Genomic DNA, 18349 nt, shown 5'->3' with positions numbered 1-18349 from the left:
AAGAATCGATTGCTTTGCCCCATAAAAGAATTCCATACGACATAACGCTGTGAAAATAACTAAAATATATTATTCTGGAAGTTTCCTCGTCTATGTGTTGCCAAATTTTCCTATTTATAAATAAGTCTAAGTGTTTATTATTGTGTTAGTTACGATATTGTCTTAAATTCTATATGTTAGCTTTAAATTACATTTAATCATAAAATTCAAAAGTAAGGTAAATCCAGCCGTCCCACTACTAAAATAACTCACAGTATTTCTGTAAATCAAATTTTGAAGTGAAAACTACGTAAGCATCGTTGTGATTGAAACGAAAAAGCGACAGACACATTTATTTATAACATTTAACGTGTGAGAAAATGTTAAAAAAATATATTTTTTTAAGAAAAGTTTAATTATAAAAACTTTTTTAATCATTGTTGTTTTTATCAAAATTAATAGTTGATTTTAAACTTAAAAATTAAAATTACATTCGTCCCATTAGCTTGAAACCACATTTTTTGTAGGTTTCACTACCACGTGCAAATTACACACATGTTTATTATTATTTATATAAACCGATATTTTCATTATTTCAGCGCTGAAAGTACTTTGTGCATGTTTCACGAGCGAACTTTGTTCCGAGTGGGGACGTATTGCACGTGCGATTCGCGATCTCGGTAGACGCAACGAGGCCTCGCATCACCTTTGGGACTTCCTCGAACATACTGTGGCCTATCGTACGCCTTTATATGTCCTGCTACAGCCTTTTATTTTGCATAAGGTATTGGTAATATATATGTTTTCTTATATTATGATGTTTTTTTTTATTAAGGACTTTGTAATAGTATATATTTGGTTGTCGTTATTTAAAGAAAGTCTCATCCCGCGAAACCTAAATAATATAAATTTCACTCGGGCAATACAGTTTTTCAATACAGTTTTTTTAAATTACATAGAATATTTTAGTTTGAAGTATTCATGATATAAAATATTTTAGTCATAAAACATCACATGCAACCTAAAAGATTAAGTCTAAGCTTCTAACAATGATTTTTATTTAATAATTAATTTACAGCGTAGATGCCAAACAAAACAAAGCAATATGGTACCCTCATTTTTAGAAAATATTATTTTATTTTTGCCACTTTGAATTTGTATCTCTTTTGGCATTTAAGCTATAAGGTTTAGTCTAGGCTTATTAATAGCATAGATGCCAAGTAATTTAAAACACATTACATTACAACACATTTATCACATTGATACCCTCATTTTTAGAAAATATTATTTTTATTATACATTTGTAGCTCTTCCGTCGTTTAGGTAACAAATTAAGTCTAGCTTATACAATATTTTTTATTTATTTAATAATTTGCAGCATAGATGCCAAACAATACAAAACAATATGGTACCCTCATTTATATAAAATATTATTTCATTTTGCCATTTTGAATTTTCACTATTTTTAGCTAGCTATTTTCACTTTATCCAGTAGATATATTAATGCCATGTGTATTTGCATGTTTATTATAACCTATATTTTTATAATAAAATTTTAAGAACAAAACATTAAATTAGTTAATTATCTAATCAGCTATCCCAGCCACCAATCGGTGACCACGAGCGTCACATGCAGTTTGTTGTACGCGAACGCGTGCGCGGTCTTAAATTACCGGCCGCACGAGCACGCGGCGCCTTACTCGCTGAACTCGCTAGAGAACTTAGGACTATGAGAGACGCTCACGATCATTATAAATTCGGTACGTTTTTCTCTGTTAAAACTGATTTAGAATATGTAATATATATTTAACTTTAGTGATAACATGGCCTACATTTCCGGGACAGAAATCTAATTAGACTAAGTAGGTGATTTCTTTTAACTTATAATCAGGACAACAAAAGCAAGAATTAGTTGTCTGCCGTACCCTTGGTAATTATTAGGTCTCGATGTACCAATAATAATGCGGACGTTAAGGCAGAATACAAAATACCATCCATATAACGTTGATGTCCGTCGTTCCAGAACTGAGCGTTTCTTTAGGCAATTTCTGCCGCGTATGGTGACCCTCCTGCCCGTTTGCCTCCGGTGACATAAAAAAAATCATAATTTTTCTCATACAGTATATATTTTTAACAATAATGGGTGTTTTTGATACAATTGTGTAGACGTCGCTGAAAGTTATAATATTGGCAATAAATTATTCATCTAATAAATAAATAAATTCTTTCTTCTCTATCTTCCTTTAAATCACTTCTGTACGCAGATTTTTCGTCCACATCGTATCCCTAACTTTCGTACAACTGATCTAAAATTATCGTGATTCATGTGCATCCTTTCTTATATTTTCCTGTTCACTGTTTACATATGTTTTAATTGCTTTACTTTGTTCCATTCCTTTTGTCTATACGTCTTATATATTTTTGCGTTGGCCTTACCGAGATTTCCTTTTTTTCTCACATTATTCGCCAGAAAGTGATCGCTCAAAAGCGATAAAGCCGCCAGTTCTTCAGTTATTCTATTATGACAACTGTAGTATATTTATATATGACACGAAATGTTAATAAATAAATAGTATATCAATAATATGGTGTAATCCTTTTTGTTTTAATAAATTTCCGTGTCTTCTGTGACACTATGTTGCCATAATTTTTAATAATTACGATATTATTTTTACTCCTACTTTTTGTATCTCTCTCTTAGAGTAAGTTTATTCCGGAGTTTTTATAATAATAACCAATTAATTTAAATCCTGTAATAATATTGTATGATTATATTTCGCTATTATAAAATTGGACAAAGGGTTATATATTTATTAAAATAATTTTGGGGATTACGAGTTACTCTATCTCGATATTCTCTTGTTTATTTAAATTAATTATTATATATAAATGAATGAAATAGTTCAATATATACACGTATTCTGTGTAAATATAACCTTCAATTTCAGAGCAAATAGCGGAAAGTATAGGCCAGAGTGGAGGTAAGCGCGCATCTGAGGCTCTTCCGCGAAATCTTACAGAGAAACAGCAACAGCACCGGCCATCTCTCATATCAATGTTAGTGGGACGAGCTGGACTGCCACGTACGCCTGACCATCCGCCATCTACCCTCGCCGCTCAAAGAGGTATACTAATACTTTATTTCTAAAGTTTTACTACATCTGTCTCTATTTCTCACAGCATAAAGGATTTAACAGATAGAGAAAGAGACAAAAGACAGTTTAGACATTTAATTTTTACAAGGGAATTAAATAAATGAAATACCCAAAAACAAGATATGTTTCGTATGTTTTGTTTAACAATGTAAAGTCTTTTCGCTTTGTATGTTGTCTAAGTGTTATATGTGTAGCTGTAAGATGACTTTTAAATAAATAACGAATTGTACAGAATCCCTGTCAAGCAGTTCGACGACCAGTCAACACGTACCACAGTACGACTCCAACAATGGCCGCAATGACAACGGTGAGATACTTAAGGGCATTTATTTTTATCAATATATTTAATAAACATTATTTATATTTTCATAATTACCTTCCTTTTTGTCGAATTTTCAGGTCCTGGAATAAATGGTGATCAGAAAGCCGGCCCCACTTATACAAATGCGCAAAAGTTACGATTCGGTTCTTCGGTGGAGTTTAAACTTAACACTGGTATGTGATTCTAAATTAATTAATCTACTAAATAGGTAAGATCCACAGTCGAGACTATAGATATTATAGATCATCGCCGTTCAGTCGCCTGCCTTTGAGGTTGCTATAGAATGAAAGGAACAACAAACCCTAATTCCGTCTTTTGTTTACATCCCCAAGCAGCACTACACGATCGCCTGGTCGAAAAGTCTGGAATTGGAAATTACTTTGTGATATAAATATACAGAATACGTCAGACAATTAAATATCATTTTATTAAGTAAAATCGATTTTAAAACATAAACAAAACATTTTCATATAGGTAACACAATGTACACTTATGAACGTCAAAAACAGAAATGTATATAAAATGCTTCTAATTTTACATTAACTGCCAGTTCTCAAATCAAGGGCGTAGAACGGAAGAGAACTGGCAATAAACTCTCCGCCACCACTCTTTTAATCGCCAAGTTTTTTTTGTACACAATGTTCCACGTGACACCTCACTTGACTTACTTGACTTAATGTCCTATAACCCCTAGGTGGGACAGAGGGCGTCCACAGTGAGTTTCCATCGCGTTCGGTCTTGAGCCTCGTGTTTCACCTCGCTCCAAGTCTTTCCGGCTCTCTTTGCCTCGTCCGCAACTGTTCGGCGCCAGGTTTGTTTGGGACGGCCACGCTTCCGCTTTCCTTGCGGATTCCAATCAAGCGCCTGCTTGGGAATATGATTGAGATCCCTTCGGAGTGTATCCATAGCCTATCCATTTGCGTCGCTTGATCTGCTGGCTGATCGAGGTTTCTCGACAGCGCTCCCAAAGTTGCTCGTTAGAGATCTTTTCAGGCCAGTAGATGTTCAGAATACGGCGAAGACAGCGGTTAACGAAGACTTGGAGTCGGTGCGAGATGTGTTTGGTGACCTTCCACGTTTCACACCCATAGTGCAGCACAGATTTGACGTTGGATCCGAATATTTTAACCTTGATTCGACGCGTCAACATCCGTGACTGCCATATAGGCCGAAGTTGTGCAAAGGTTGCTCTGGCCTTGGCAATGCGCGAAGTGATGTCCTCTTCTGTACCTCCAGTTTCAGACACGACGCTTCCGAGGTAAACAAATTGTTGAACGCTTTCTATGTCCTCTACACCCATCCGCAATGGGGTGCGATTCTCAACTCCAACACGCATTTCTTTCGTTTTCCGGGTGTTGATTTTGAGTCCCGCAAATCCCGCCTCGCGTTCCAGGTCGTCCAACTTAGATTGCATGTCGCGGTGCGTGTGACTCAGCAGACAGAGGTCATCGGCATAATCCAAATCTTCTAAGATGTTGGTTAATCCCCACTCTATTCCGCGGCGCTGGTTCTGATGTGTACTATGCATAATCCCGTCGAGAACAACCAGGAAAAGTAGTGGCGAGAGTAAGCAGCCTTGCCGGACGCCTGCGTGCACTTGAATATCGTCTGAGACGAGACCATCGTGAATCACTCTACAAGAATAGTTCCTATAGCTGGCCTTAACTAGGTTAATTATCTTTGGCGGGACACCAATGTTAGAGAGTCGCGAACATATGCTGCTCCATCTCAACGTATCGCAAGCTTTTTCGAAGTCAACAAAGGTAAGATAAATCTCCCTCTGCCATTCTGATGCCTGTTCGAGAATGATACGAAGAGTGTTAATTTGGTCGGTACACGAGCGGTTAGGCCGGAAGCCAGCTTGTTCTATGCGAAGGAGAGGCTCGACGGCTGCAGACAACCTGTCCAAGATAATTCTGCAGAAAACCTTGGAAGGGGCCGAGAGCAAGGTGATACCTCTCCAATTGCTGCAATGGCTTAGATCACCTTTTTTGGGCACAGTAATAAGAAGGCTCCTATTCCAGTCCTCCGGAAGCTTCTCGCTGGCCCAGATTTTCCCAATCAAAGGTGTCAGCGTGTCGACGGTAGTAGCCAAGTCCGCTTTTAACATTTCTGCGGCTATTAAATCAAGCCCTGGTGCTTTACCAGTCTTAAGACCCATGACCGCTCTCTCCACTTCATCACGTGTAGGTGGTTCGATATCGATGTCTAGTGGCCTGGGTGGTGGAAATGTGTCTTGCATGCCTCCATGCGTAGCTGTGGGACGAAAGGTTTCCTCGAAGTGTTCACGCCAGCGTCGTAGTTGCCCTTCTGCTGTTACGATAAGTTGACCGTCTTTTGATTTTAGAGGCTTTTTACGCTGACTTATCTTTCGTGCCAAGATTTTAGTCGCTTTATATAGTTCTCCCATGTTGCCGGTGTTAGCGGCAATTTGAGCGTGGTCAGCAATACCGTCAACCCACAACCTTCTGTCCTTTCGCGAGCTGCGATAGATTTTCTTACGACACCTCAAGTAATTTATAATAATTAAATAAATTAAAAACAAAGATTTGTCCTCTATCAGCGGGAGGCATGGTGGAAGTGGAGCACGAACTCACATTCTCGAAATAACTAATATCACCGTATACACGAATACAAGTACCACCACACCACGAGCATGACGCATTGGTCGGAAAACTTCCTTAGGCGCCAGTGTTTTTGCAGAATAATTGATTTACTATAGTATCCTATATATTTTATATATGTTCCTCAAAAGGTACCAACTTAATAAGGAAGGACTCTTAGACTTGTGCCATATGGGATTGGACAATACTTTTACGTGATGATGTCGTTAGACTTCCAAAGAACTTCTATATTTCTAAACTGCATGTATGTCCGCCAATTTTTCGGGAGTAATGGTCCACATTCTAACTCCTATCTTAACTTTTGGGTGGTATCAATTATGTCAAACTTTATAAATAAAAAAGATTTGAAACCTCTTTTTTATTGTATAAATGATCTTAATATAAAGAAAGTTGGTGTGGTGGAAACACAAACTGTACACAGTTTTTCTGTCCACCAGGACGTCGAACATATTTAAATCATTAACATATAAATATATATACTAAGGCCAGTGACATATAAACTATAACATTATAACAATCAAACAATTCAAACGATTTAAAATTGCACGTAAAACGTCATATACAAATCCAAACACTGACGCGCCATAGATAGCTGATGCAAGAAACCTGTTCTTGTCGAGAATGCTCATTCACATACAGAATGAATTCTTATATTCAAATATGTATTAAATGACGATAAAGTCTGGTTAGCATAATTTATCATTGTTTTGATTTACGTAATATTTTTTAAATATAATAATATTATATCTTGAAATTGTATTTACGCTTGGTCGACGTTCTGATACGGGATCATCAAGATGATTTATGGTATATTCAAAATTATGGTATATTAGGAACAATCCCAGTTTTATCGAAATTGGTTCAGCAGATTTTTATAAAGGAGACAAAATAATATAGAATTGACATATTTGAAGTCGGTTTAATTTTTTCAAAAACTTATGGTTTAAGGGGAGACATCTCAAACACCACTGTCACCATTATCAATGGGTGACTCCTGCGGAGAAGATCCTTTGGATGAAGAGAGACCTCGTCTCCAAAGGTCTCATGGACCTTCCAAGAAGACCTTTAAATTCCGGCGCAGTAGGAATTCTAAACCTGACGTAGGTATATTAATTATTTGAAACTGTAACTATAGGATTTTTCTAAGCAAAGGCAAAGGTTTTTATTTTCCGCCGGAATAGACATTGAGACCTCTAAGTTTCACAATCAAAAAAATAATGTAACCAAATGTCTTTTTTACATTTTCTATTATTGTAATATATGTATGTAAAATCAAAATTAAAAGAAAACTTAAATCTGAATCTACCATCCTACTAAACCAACTTCAAAAAAAGGAGGATCAACTCTACCTGATATTTTTTGATTAGGATATTCAAGGTATCAAATAACCCTCATTTTCTTAATTCTCATTTTAATATTAATAAAAAAAATATCATTGCATTCTGGAGTTGAATATATATTTTTGTAACACAACTCTTGTGTAAGACTTGTTATTATCACTTTAGTTCTTACTTTTTATATACATTTTATAATTTATATAGAGCTGCTTATGCTCAGGTCAGACACAATATTACCTGAATGTCAGGGATACTCAACAAAAAGTTAAAGGTGACCCATTAAAAACTGGCCATCTTGAAAAAAATAATAAATTATTATTAATTATAATATATATTATATTAATTATTATACTATAATATAAATATTGTATGTAGTATAACTGATACGACTGTAATTTTCTTTGGACTGTCTCATGCATTGTACTAATATATAAAAATTTCCAGCTCGCTCCTATCAGACTCGAATCTGACTCTTGTTCTTCTCCGGGAGCTGAATCTACGCCCCTTCGAAGGGCGTGGCCGGGCTTATTACCACCTACCGCCACTCATACCGATACATCTTATGACAGCGAGATATCACAGACCTCATCTACCTCTGGATACAGGTGAACGTGGATAAATTATTTATTTTACAAATATTTTCTATTGAATATGAAAAATATAAATAAAATGCTTAAAAACTAGGTGACACTGATAAAAATCAATATCGGTCGGCCTTATGCCATACAATGTATATCAGGTAAATTTTTTTTCTCATAAGAATCGCAGACATCATTCGCTTACTGAGAAACAATATATAAAACTATGATTAATAATTAGGGCAGGTAGGTACAGATGTAGGTATATAAAATAACAAAAACAGCAACAAAAATGTGGGTAGACATAATAATAAACTCGATCAGTCAACAAAGCAAAATATAGAATATTTATTCGAATTTGATTTTTTACTACATGTGTGGCATAGTCTCATATAGGACGTTTATATTTATTTTTTATTAGACTTTTATTTTTAGTTTATTGTTCTATTTATGTATTTTGGGTTTATATATATATATGGTTTATAAAACATTTTTAGTATTGGATATAATTTGTTTTTGTTTAATTTAAGTAATTACGAATATATATTTTAACTTAGGAACAAACTAATCTACATAGGTTGTGTTATTTTATTTTTGTTAATTAATGTAAAGGTGTATTATTAATAAAACGACTATATTTACAGTGCATAAAGTAATATTATATCTGCCATATTATAATATTTCAATTTGTTTCATAAATGATATAATTTAAAAATCGATTATCAAAATCATAAATTTCACGATCAGTTTTATTTTATGAGGTTGGCTGAAACACATCGGTCAACAGATAAGTACGTCCACTCTTTGCACAATGCAACTTTTATATAAATTGTGTACTCGTACACACGACTATTGATTGTACAGGGCCTTAATAAGCGTAAGTTGGTAAAGGCTCTAATATTTCACAGAGAGAGCTACAGCCTCCAAGCGTCTATGTCGGAATCCCCAGGCGCGCGGTCCGTGGCTGCCACGCCGCGCGCCAGCCCCGATGGTAAAACGATCTTCGTATGTACCCGCAATACCCTTATTACCCCCGACTCTTTCCTACTCCTACCCACTCTTGCGCTTGCTTTCATGCATTTCACGAGAATATTGTATGTAAAGTTTTACTGATTCATAATTATATCCTCAGGTTTGATTTTGTAGTAATATGTATAACAGATGTTTGTTTGTTTTCAATTTAGAAATGTTATTTTAAATGCATGTTCGGTCCATGTCTACTCATACTCACATAAACATATATTAAATTATATTTTTGAAAAAGTATTTAATATAAATTAACAAATTAAATATTTTTAGAGTCAAGCGAAGAACACAATTTTAGATTCTGACTTCTCGTGGAATGCTTCTGTAATGTTATTGGTTTACTTTCTCTATTGCATTTCTTATCTAGTCTTATTTATTCTTAGTTTGTCTACCTATTAAAATATTATTTTTTTAAATCTAAATACTGTTTCAGCATCTTTGAGTTGCGACTCCGTAACTTCTTCAGCTGAACGAACTGCTCTGCTGGGTGCTGCCAGCCAACATACACTTTTAAGTGGCGATTTAAGAGATGAAGACACTCTTCTCTAATATTTTATATATGATTCTCTAATATACATTGCTCTTCTATTAAAAAAAATTGTCTACATAAATAGAAACTTATTATATGAAATCTGGTAAAATAGGTCAACTTTCATCTCTGAGGTGTGATTTATTAGTTATGTTGAAGATTATTTAATAAATGTGATAGATTTCTTTATATTATTTTATTATAAGCTAATACAAATTTAAAAAACAGGCAGTACAAAAATAATTTAATTATCCTTAAATACAAACACTATTATGGTTCTTTACAAACTAAAAAGGGCTGAATTGCCAATTGAACATCCGGATCAAGTGGTATTTCATGTATGTATTTAGAAAATGTAATTACAATTTTATAAATGCTTCTTTTGACCACAGACAGAATAGCTGTCTTTGATCTAATGGCAAAACTATCATTCAAAATCTGTTTTCTTGGTATGAGACCAGGCTTAGACAATTTTTCTAGATTTTGTTTTAAATTTATTAAAGCAGATAGAATTATTGGTAGATCATTTTGCACAACTCCATATTTATCTTCCTTCAATGAATAGGCCACTATATGAGCTAAACCCTCACAGGTCCACATGACAGGTTGTGCCTGCAGCAAAATGAATTTCAACTTGGTGTCTGTTAATTCTCCAAAGAAGTAATTAATGCCTGGTTTCTGGCACAATCTCTGCACAAAATTATTAAACTCTTTCTTAATCCCAACAACAAATGTGTTTTCTTCTTTATTTTCCTGGATATTCTTTATATCCAATGCTTGAGGATATGAAGCCATGTTGCGTAATGATCCTGAATATCCAATGGGTGAAGATTTTGGAGATTCATTAAGGAGGTTCCGTTTACTCACATCTTTTATTCCATTTACATTGCTGTCAGAATTAATAGCTTCTAACTGATTGCTAAATTCCTTAATTATAATTAAACTATTCTCTAAGAGTCCGTTCCAGTTTCTAGGATGACCACCGGGCTGGGATAGGGTAAATATCTGAAGACGTCTTGATTGATCTGTCATTGCAAGAATTCTAAAGTCTTGTGCACCAAGAAATCCAGTGAATTGTGACTTCTGAGCCAATGCACTACAAAGGGTCAAGTTTTTATCTGATTCTATAGAAAAAACCATTGGTTCTGTTAGAACTATATTAAATACTGCTCTCATAGCGTTAACAGAAATGAAAAACAGACTTGCATAAAACCATAATCCAATCCAAATACCAGAGCGCAACATATTAATAATATTATCTAATGGTGGATCTTCTAAGTAAATACTGTACACATCTGATACCACACTCCTTGGTTTGTTACCCCAGAAATAGTAAAACACGCAGAAATAACCAACTGGTTTCATAGACCTTTGAAATCCTGTTGCAACAACATTTGTTATGACCAGTTTCATTTGCTGAAATTTATCTTGATAAATATGTGGAAATGTCAAGACAGTTTTATTAAAAATATGTGCACTAAGAAAATAAAACAGTCCTATCCACATTCCTCCCAGTTGCAAAAAGAGACTCTGCTCATTTAGGCACTGTCCATCACTGTCCTCACACATCTTTTTTAAAACATTAAAGTTACTTTTGGCTAGGGACGAATACAAAATCAGAGTAAAATATCCATTTAAAGCATATAGAAGAGTAAACACAAGATTTTGTGTTGTAAAGATATTTAGGAACATTGAAAATCTTGTAAAATACTTGGGCACGGGGCTTGTGTAGTATTTACCGTAAATGTAAGCTTGGAAGAATGAAACTAATCCAAGAAGGATAACGTTGAGAAGCATCTTCCAACTTATGATGTCTTCTAATGTGGATGTAATCCATGATAACGGATGTATTACATCAATTTGAATTATAAACACTAATAGCGTAGCTAGAAAAGTTTGTAGGGCAATATCCCATATAACTGCCTTAACGAGTCTCTCTGAAAATATTTCATTTTTATCTCCCATACCGGCGTGCCGCTACTGGTATCCGTAAAAATATAACCAAATTTTAGTTTAAAATTAAAATAAACAGTTCGTATTGTCCGTTAAAAGTAACCAAAAAATATTCTTGTATGAAAATAAAGAACGCAATACATACTTGTTAACTTTTGTATATAGATTTTTACAGTTCTTGTAATTTTTACCAAATTTAAACAAAAACTATAAAACCGCTGAAAGTTGACATTTGAGATGTGCTATTTGTCATATATGAAATATTTACCCACAGACAATATATTAAGGCTGTGTTTAAAAAAAAATTAAATGTACACCACATAAGGTACTAATAAAGACCCTAATGCCCGCCTTCCACTTCAAGCGGAACAGACCGTTTACGGACTCCGCTATACTCATAACGATGATTTTCATACATGCTGACTCCGCTTTGCTGGAAACACTTGAGCAGAAACAGAAAAAGCATTGCTTCCTCGTCAGAATCCATGACTCGACTACGGTAGAAAACTGCTCGAGCGGTAAACAACACACTGTTCGAGCGGTTGGTGTACGTCGCTCAGACGTTTACTGCTCGAATAGTCCGTCCGTCCGAATAGTAAGGCCACTTTATAGTTCACCGCGCGGGTGTGGTTTCAAGCAGTAGGTCTCAACTGTGTGAAGCAGTCCTTGTAACGCTGGCTTTAGACGCTTTAGAGACCCTTCAGATGCAGCGGGATACTATGAGCCCTTATATAGTAAAAGTTTTATAAATTTGCTTTCTTCGGACGTAATTTCAGCGTGCTCACTTTCTTGTAAACTGTTTGTTTTGTTGGGTCTATCTTCTATTAATAAAATAAATAAATCAATGGCGCTAGAACCTTTTTAGGTCTGGGCCTCAGATTTTACATCTGTTTCATAATCATTTGTTAATGGAACCACTCCTGAACCACTCTGGTTCAATTTTTTTAGCATATCTGGATCTCTTATCTCTTAGTGTTTTCCATTTTTTCTATATTAACATGGCTGTAACAACAAAAAATATTTATAACACGTATATACAATATGTACAATTGACTGATTAAAAAATATGTTTTTACATGTATTTGGCAACTGGATTTACATTAGTTTTAGAATAGCATTTTAGGGTAGTTTTGGTTTATGTTGATTGGTCCTTATTTGGTTAAAATAAAACTTCCTAATAATTCGTTGAGAAGAGGTGAAGATGGAATGTGGAATGTCTTTAATTTTTAAAAACTGTAGATTTATATACAAAAATTATCCTACCTGGCCACTAGTGGTAAACATGTGGTACCAAGATGCGAAGGGTGCGTAGACAATAAAATCGAGGCGCGGCAAAAAGTTGTCCTAACGGTAACGCAATTAACTGTTCTTTTCAGAACAAATTATTGTTTCATGACGACACGTACTAATCACCTACAGGATTCCCCCTCTAGCGAAGCGTACCGGCAGGCGTATAACGCGGCCTCGGCGAGTTGTTCTTGTAGGTATTGAGGTGTTCCCAGTGTCTTGTTGTTTCAGGTTGTTGTCATTTTGATGTTTCAGGCTATTTGATGGTTCATGTAGTTCACTCGCACTTGATGTGTTTTGCTTGTTGCAGGTACTCGTTGTTGTATCAGTAGGCACATCTTGCTCGGCGATAGTGTAGGCAGGTTTGAGTCTGTCGATAGAGATATTCATTTCACGGTTAGGTAACTGCAGCGTGAATATCTTGCTGTCTCGTTTCAGCACGCGATAGGGTCCGTCGTAAGGTGCTTGTAATGGCTTCTTTACGGCGTCTATGCGTACAAATACGTATTCACATGATTGCAGGTCGCGGTGAACGAATATGGGTTTTGTGTTGCTGTGTGGTTGACTCGGCATTGGTTGCAAGTTACGTATTGCGTCGCGCAGCTGATCGATGTAGCCAGAGTCCATGATGACGTCATTGCAGGTCGTTGATAACAAATCACCGGGTAAGCGTATGTTGCAACCGTAGGTAAGCTGAGCGGCGCTTACGCCGGTGTCACTTCGCATAGCGGCGCGTAATCCGAGTAGGACGGTTGGGAGCTCGTTGATCCAGCTTCTTGCGGTCTGTAGTCTTGCTTTTAATGCGGCTTTAAGGACACGGTGCCATCGTTCGATGATACCGTTACACTGTGCGTGGTATGAAGTTGTACGCGTTTTTTCGATTCCTAGTAAGCGAGAAAGAGATGCAAATACTCTGCTTTCAAATTGGCGTCCTTGGTCCGTTGTTATTGTTACAGGACAACCGAAACGGGAAATCCAACCTTCGTATACCGCTTTGGCGACGTCTTCAGCTGATATTTCGCATAATGGGTATGCTTCGGGCCATCTTGTTGCTCTGTCGATCATTGTCACGAGGTATCGATGACCGCTGGCCGCGGTAGGTAGCGGACCAACGATATCGATGTGAACGTGTTCGAATCGTTCGGTTGGTGAAAAAATTGATAATCGACTTGATGTGTGGCGTTGTATTTTGGCGCGCTGACACTGTAGGCATACTTTTGCCCACTTGCCGACGTCTGCGTTCATTGAGGGCCAAAAGTAACGTTGCGTAATTAATTTTCTCGTAGTCTTGATTCCAGGGTGGCTAACGTTATGTACTGCGTTGAATGCGGTACGTCGGTATTCTTCTGGTAGGTACGGACGTAACTGTGAGGTTGAAGTTTCGCAGTGTAATTTGATATTTGAGACGGGCAGGTTGACTTTCTTGAAACATAAGTTGCTCTGTAGACTGAGTGCTTTAATGGTATCGCTATCGCGCTCTTGAGCTTCTGCAAGTAGATTGTAGTCGATCGGCGATGGACAGGTGATTGCTTCGACACGTGATAATGCATCTGCGGCTGCATTTTGAGATCCACTGACGTGTCGTATATCAGTGGTAAATTCGCTGATATAAAGTAGCTGTCGGGTGCGTCTCGGTGATTCGCTGTTTGTATTTGCTTTTGTGTAAGCGAAAGTTAGCGGCTTGTGGTCGGTGAATATTATTATTTCTCGTCCCTCGAACATTTTGCGGAAATGTTTGACAGCCATGTAGATGGCGAGTAGCTCTCGATCGTAGGTACTGTAGCGAGTCTGTGCGTCGGTGAATTTCTTCGAGAAATAGCCGAGTGGTTGCCATGAGTTGTTGATAAATTGGTTGAGTGCGGCACCAGCTGTTTTGTCGCTAGCGTCGCTGAATATAGCAAGTGTCGCCTGGTGAGACGGATGAGCAAGTAAAGCGGCGTTTTTTATGCTCTCTTTACATGCTTCATAAGCTTGCGTTGATTCAGTGGTCCAGTCGATCTTAGTTTTGTCACGCTTTTTGACGTTGTGCAGGTAGGTATTTAACGGCGCTTGTATGGTGGCGGCATCTTTGATATTTTCACGGTAAAAGTTTATCATACCGAGAAAACGTCGTAGTTCTTCTACGGTTTGTGGTTTTGGAAAATCTGTAATAGCTTGTACCTTCTCTTGGGGTGGCTGTATTCCTTCCGCTGTGACTTGGTGACCGAGGAATTTCACAGTTGGCTGGCCGAAAACACATTTTGATGGGTTGATGGTGATGCCGTATTCTTCTAGTCGCTGTAATACGGTGCGTAGATGTTTTCGGTGCTCTTCCTCGTCGATTGATGCTATGAGTAGATCATCAACGAAAGGGAATACGAAGTCGAGTTCGCGCAGTACTTCGTGAATAAAGCGTTGGAAAGTCTGTCCGGCGTTCTTTAGACCAGGACACATGCGCGGAAACTCGAAAAGACCAAAAGGTGTGATGATAGCGGTTTTCTCCACATCTTGCTCGCTGACTGGCAGTTGTTGGTACGCGCGATTGAGGTCAAGTGTAGAGAAAATTTTCTTCCCTGCGAGTTGGTATGTGAAGTCACGTATGCGTGGTATGGGATACCGATCGGGCTTGGTTATGGCGTTGAGCCTTCGGTAATCGCCACACACGCGTAGGTCTCCATTCTTCTTTGGCACGACGTGAAGAGGTGATGCCCAAGGGCTTTTGCTTGGTCTGCATAACCCTTGATCGATCATGTTTTGGAATTCCTTCCTGACCATTTCGTAACGATGCGGTGCAATGGGGCGTGGCATGCAGTGAAGGGGCGGTCCATTTGTTTCAATGAAGTGTTCAACAGAATGTTTGGGACTGAGCTTCATTGAAGTGATTCTGGTTGTGCCTGGGAAATCTGCTAGAATTCTGTGGTAATTTTGCTCAATGTCAATACTACGAACTGTAGGTATGTCTGCAGTACTGAGTTGAGCGTTTGTTACCAGTTTTGTTTTCCCGTCGATCAGTCTTCTGTTTTTTACGTCGACAATGAGGTGGTGGTGCTTCAAGAAATCTGCTCCCAGGATTGCCTTAGACACATCTGCTACGACGAATTTCCATGTGTATGGTCTTCGGAGGTTAAGATCGAGTTGGAGTGACTTCTCTCCGTATGTTGGAATGACCGTGTTGTTGGCGGCGTAGAGTTGAAATGGCAGTGGTTTTTCACGTGAGCCTTTTGTCTTTGGTAGCACGGAGATATTGGCTCCTGTGTCGACCAAAAAGGTAAGTTTCGTTACCCTGTCGGTAACGAAAAGGCGGTGTGATGATTCGGTAACGCCGGTTCCCGCCGCGGCCAGTGTTACTTTTAGTTTTCCGACTGATTTATGGGCTTGAAACTGCATGGTGGTGTGCATTTCTTCGCGTCCATACCGTAGCGATGATGGTAATAGCAGTACGGCATTGGGGATTTTTTCCGGCTTAGATCTTCCATCTGCGACTCTCGTCGGTTTTCGTTTCGATTTGTTGATGCGTTCCGCGAGCGTGATTGTGAATGTGAATGGTGGCGAGAACGACTGTTGCGGTAGTTGTTGCGAGGTTGTGCTCGTATCTCAGCGACTTCCAAAAACAACCTTCTTATTTCACCGATGAGGGTGTCGATGGTTGGTTGTTGTTCTGGAGGTGGCACACGGAGTGACAGTGAGATACCGGAGACTTCTTGGCTCGACGGATGTGATGAAACTTGACGCTCTGCACCGGAATTTTCTGTGTTCGTCATCTTCAATTTTCTTGGTGTTCTTCTCGGGGTCACCACTTTAGGGTTGTTTTGGTTTATGTTGATTGGTCCTTATTTGGTTAAAATAAAACTTCCTAATAATTCGTTGAGAAGAGGTGAAGATGGAATGTGGAATGTCTTTAATTTTTAAAAACTGTAGATTTATATACAAAAATTATCCTACCTGGCCACTAGTGGTAAACATGTGGTACCAAGATGCGAAGGGTGCGTAGACAATAAAATCGAGGCGCGGCAAAAAGTTGTCCTAACGGTAACGCAATTAACTGTTCTTTTCAGAACAAATTATTGTTTCATGACGACACGTACTAATCACCTACAGCATCAACAACAATTAGTAAGAGAGTGAGGGATTTTTGCAGAAACATCTGGTTACATATGAAGGATATGTGTAAGGAACAACTAACTGAAGATAAATGGAAAATCATAATAAATGGTTTTAAAAAAATGCTAAGTTTCCGTATTGCCTCGGTGCCGTTGATGGCACACATATTAAAATAATACAACCCGCGCAAAGTGGATCGTGATATTTTATGACTATAAAAAATATTTTTCGGTAATAAAAAATCCGTCCAATAGTGGTTGCTGTGAACTGCTCCACAATATTTAAATATAAATTGTTAGTGTACGAGCCAAGGCTGTACATTTCGCTCACTCAGGCTTTCTTAGTTTTATAAGCGTAATGATCCCTATATACGTGCCAAGGCTCGCACATTTTGCTCATTTACAAGCATGACGATTTCCTATGTATGTACGTGCCATGGTTGTAATTGCTCATATTCTATTGTAATACGCGAGTGCTTAATATAGAGTAAACCTCTATTATTTAAAGCACCCCGATGACCCAGGAACCGTACATTTTGGTCCTTCGAGCTATCCAGATGCGAACAGTTAGAGATTGGTCGCTCCGTGAAGCCTACGAAGTGCCTAGTAGGCTTCTGTACTTTTAAAAGGAGTTAGATTAGGTTAGTTATCTGGTAACATATGAAGGATATGTGTAAGGAACAACTGGTAATAATCATTAATATAATTAAGCCTCATTTATTCCTTGAAAAATATACACACACATAAAAAAATTTTTTTCAAGGACCTCTAATTGAGTATAGGCCTCCTCCAAATGGCTCCATTTCTCTCTGTTTTGAGCATTTTTCTCCCAATCCTCTCCACCAAATTTTTTAAGCTCGTCAACCCACCGTGCAAGAGGGCGACCACGCTTTCTTTTTCCTGGTGGCCCTTTCCACTTTGTTACCCTCTTTGTCCATCTGTCATTGTTCATTCGAGCGGTATGACCCGCCCATTTCCACTTAAGTTTTTTGCAATGGGATAGTGCATCAATAACCTTCGTTTTGTTTCTAAATTGTGTACTTCTGATCTTGTCCTTCAGTTTCAAATTGAGTACACTGCGTTCCATTCCTCGTTGACAAGTTGTTATTTTTCTATTTGTGTTCGAGTCATATATCCATGATTGGCTACCGTAAGAAATACATGGCAATATACACGTGTACACCTACATTGGTATCTCTGCCTTCAGTACTTCTCTGTATCCCCACAATTTGTTCCATGACATCCTAGTTCTCCTATCAACTTCATCATGATGCCGTGAATTTTTAAAAGATATTTCCTTACCTAAGGAAGGAACAACTAATTGAAGATAAATGGAAAAATATAATAAATGGTTAAAAAAAATGCTAAGTTTCCGTATTGCCACGGTGCCGTTGATGGCAAACATATTAGAATAACACAACCCACGCAAAGTGGATCGTCATATTATGACTATAAAAAATATTTTTCGGTAATAAAAAAA

The 18349-nt window shown here is 37.5% G+C and overlaps 2 protein-coding genes across 11 annotated transcripts in view; one reads left to right on the top strand and one right to left on the bottom strand.

Moving 5' to 3' along the window:
* Positions 1-9737, top strand: part of LOC123714722 (protein unc-80 homolog) — a 50191-nt gene extending 40454 nt beyond the window's left edge. For 8 of the 10 annotated variants that reach the window (XM_045669145.1, XM_045669144.1, XM_045669146.1 and 5 more), the window contains 9 exons: positions 579-763; positions 1574-1739; positions 2928-3104; positions 3367-3441; positions 3534-3629; positions 7029-7180; positions 7862-8022; positions 8904-8986; positions 9455-9737. In XM_045669145.1, the coding sequence (XP_045525101.1) occupies positions 579-763; positions 1574-1739; positions 2928-3104; positions 3367-3441; positions 3534-3629; positions 7029-7180; positions 7862-8022; positions 8904-8986; positions 9455-9570 (1211 nt within the window). In that variant the 3' untranslated portion in view covers positions 9571-9737. Of the gene's footprint in view, positions 1-578; positions 764-1573; positions 1740-2927; positions 3105-3366; positions 3442-3533; positions 3630-7028; positions 7185-7861; positions 8023-8903; positions 9001-9454 lie in introns of those variants that run through there. The other 2 variants (XM_045669150.1, XM_045669152.1) reach the window with 2 other exon arrangements.
* A 42-nt stretch (positions 9738-9779) lies between these two features.
* LOC123714724 (nucleoporin NDC1) lies at positions 9780-11686 on the bottom strand. The gene has a single exon (XM_045669154.1). The coding sequence runs from the start codon at positions 11513-11515 to the stop codon at positions 9821-9823; it is 1695 nt and encodes a 564-aa protein (XP_045525110.1). The 5' UTR covers positions 11516-11686; the 3' UTR covers positions 9780-9820.
* Positions 11687-18349: the final 6663 nt, after the last annotated feature.

Source organism: Pieris brassicae, chromosome 9 (genome assembly GCF_905147105.1).
Source record: "Pieris brassicae chromosome 9, ilPieBrab1.1, whole genome shotgun sequence".
Taxonomy (NCBI): domain Eukaryota; kingdom Metazoa; phylum Arthropoda; class Insecta; order Lepidoptera; family Pieridae; genus Pieris; species Pieris brassicae.
The sequence above is the reverse complement of the archived record's forward strand: the minus strand, read 5'-3'. Positions and strand labels throughout refer to the sequence as shown.